This window comes from Tetrahymena thermophila (genome assembly GCF_000189635.1).
Source record: "Tetrahymena thermophila SB210 genomic scaffold scf_8255044, whole genome shotgun sequence".
Taxonomy (NCBI): Eukaryota; Ciliophora; class Oligohymenophorea; order Hymenostomatida; family Tetrahymenidae; genus Tetrahymena; species Tetrahymena thermophila.
This window is the reverse complement of record NW_002476708.1, coordinates 1-1,045: the sequence shown is the minus strand read 5'-3', so window position 1 is coordinate 1,045 and position 1,045 is coordinate 1. Positions and strand designations below refer to the sequence as shown.

Sequence of the window (1,045 nt, the reverse complement as noted above, 5' to 3'; positions counted from 1 at the left end):
AATTTTTTTAAATTATTAGATTTGAAATAATTAAATTAAGTTCATTTTGAAATTTAAATTTCATGCTTGAATTTCTTTAAGAAAATAGTATAGATTAATTAATTAATATTATTAATTGAATTGTAGTAAATAAAAGTAAAAGTAAAAAAAAATGATTTCGCAGAGAGAATACTTTCATGACTTAGAAAAAGTTATTATTATTTTCTTCAATATTATGTTTATAAAATATTTTTATGCTTAATTAAAGTTTATTAATTCTGATAAAACAGACACTAAAGAATTGTATTTAAGTTCAAAGTAAAAATATAAAAATTAATTTTAAATAATTAGAAAATAATTTAATCTAATAAATTTACTTTTTATATTAAATTTAAAAATATTTTAAATAACTTAAAAAAAATAAATAATTTATTGTTTGTTTTATAAAATATTTTAAAAATAAACAATTCATTCTTAAAATTTTGTTAGATTTAATTATTTTTTTCAATTCAAAATTATAAATGTATTTTTTAACTAATTATTATAAAAAAAGCGGTAGTAATGTAAGTGAAAAATAAGCAATAGGAATAAGCGAAGCTTTAGCTCATTACAAAAACTTAATAAGCTTATAATTATTTTTCTAGTAATTTTTAATCAGATTATATTTTTTTGGATTAATAACAGATATTTAACATCAAATAACTTACTTATTTGTTAATGCCTTTTAAATTTTATATATTAAATAGAATAATAAGAAATTTAAATATATTGTTAATCAAGTTATTGAAATTCCGCTGGCTGGATACATATATACATAATATCAGCCGAATTTCAATAAGTTTTTATTTAAAAATTGAATGCTAAGTAGTTAGTTAGCCTTCTTACTTTTTTTATTTTGGTTTATCAAATTTATCAGATCGATTACCTGTGATTGTATTAAAAAGAAATAAATGCCTTTTATTTAATTAATTTTCTATGAAAAACTAATTTATTTTCTTTAAATTCATAAAATTTGATTAACATTTTCAAATTGAGAATAAGAAAGTAATAGAAGCTTTAAAGGTTT

At 16.4% G+C, this 1,045-nt stretch overlaps 1 protein-coding gene across 1 annotated transcript; it reads left to right on the top strand. All coding sequences in view use genetic code 6, as the record gives it.

Annotated features, from left to right (window-relative positions):
* Window positions 1-214: 214 nt before the first annotated feature.
* Window positions 215-836, top strand: TTHERM_002653430 (hypothetical protein; the record flags this gene model as incomplete). The annotated part of the gene is made up of 2 exons (XM_012795205.1): window positions 215-297; window positions 533-836. 2 exons carry the CDS (start codon window positions 215-217, stop codon window positions 834-836), a joined length of 387 nt encoding a protein of 128 aa, XP_012650659.1.
* Window positions 837-1,045: the final 209 nt, after the last annotated feature.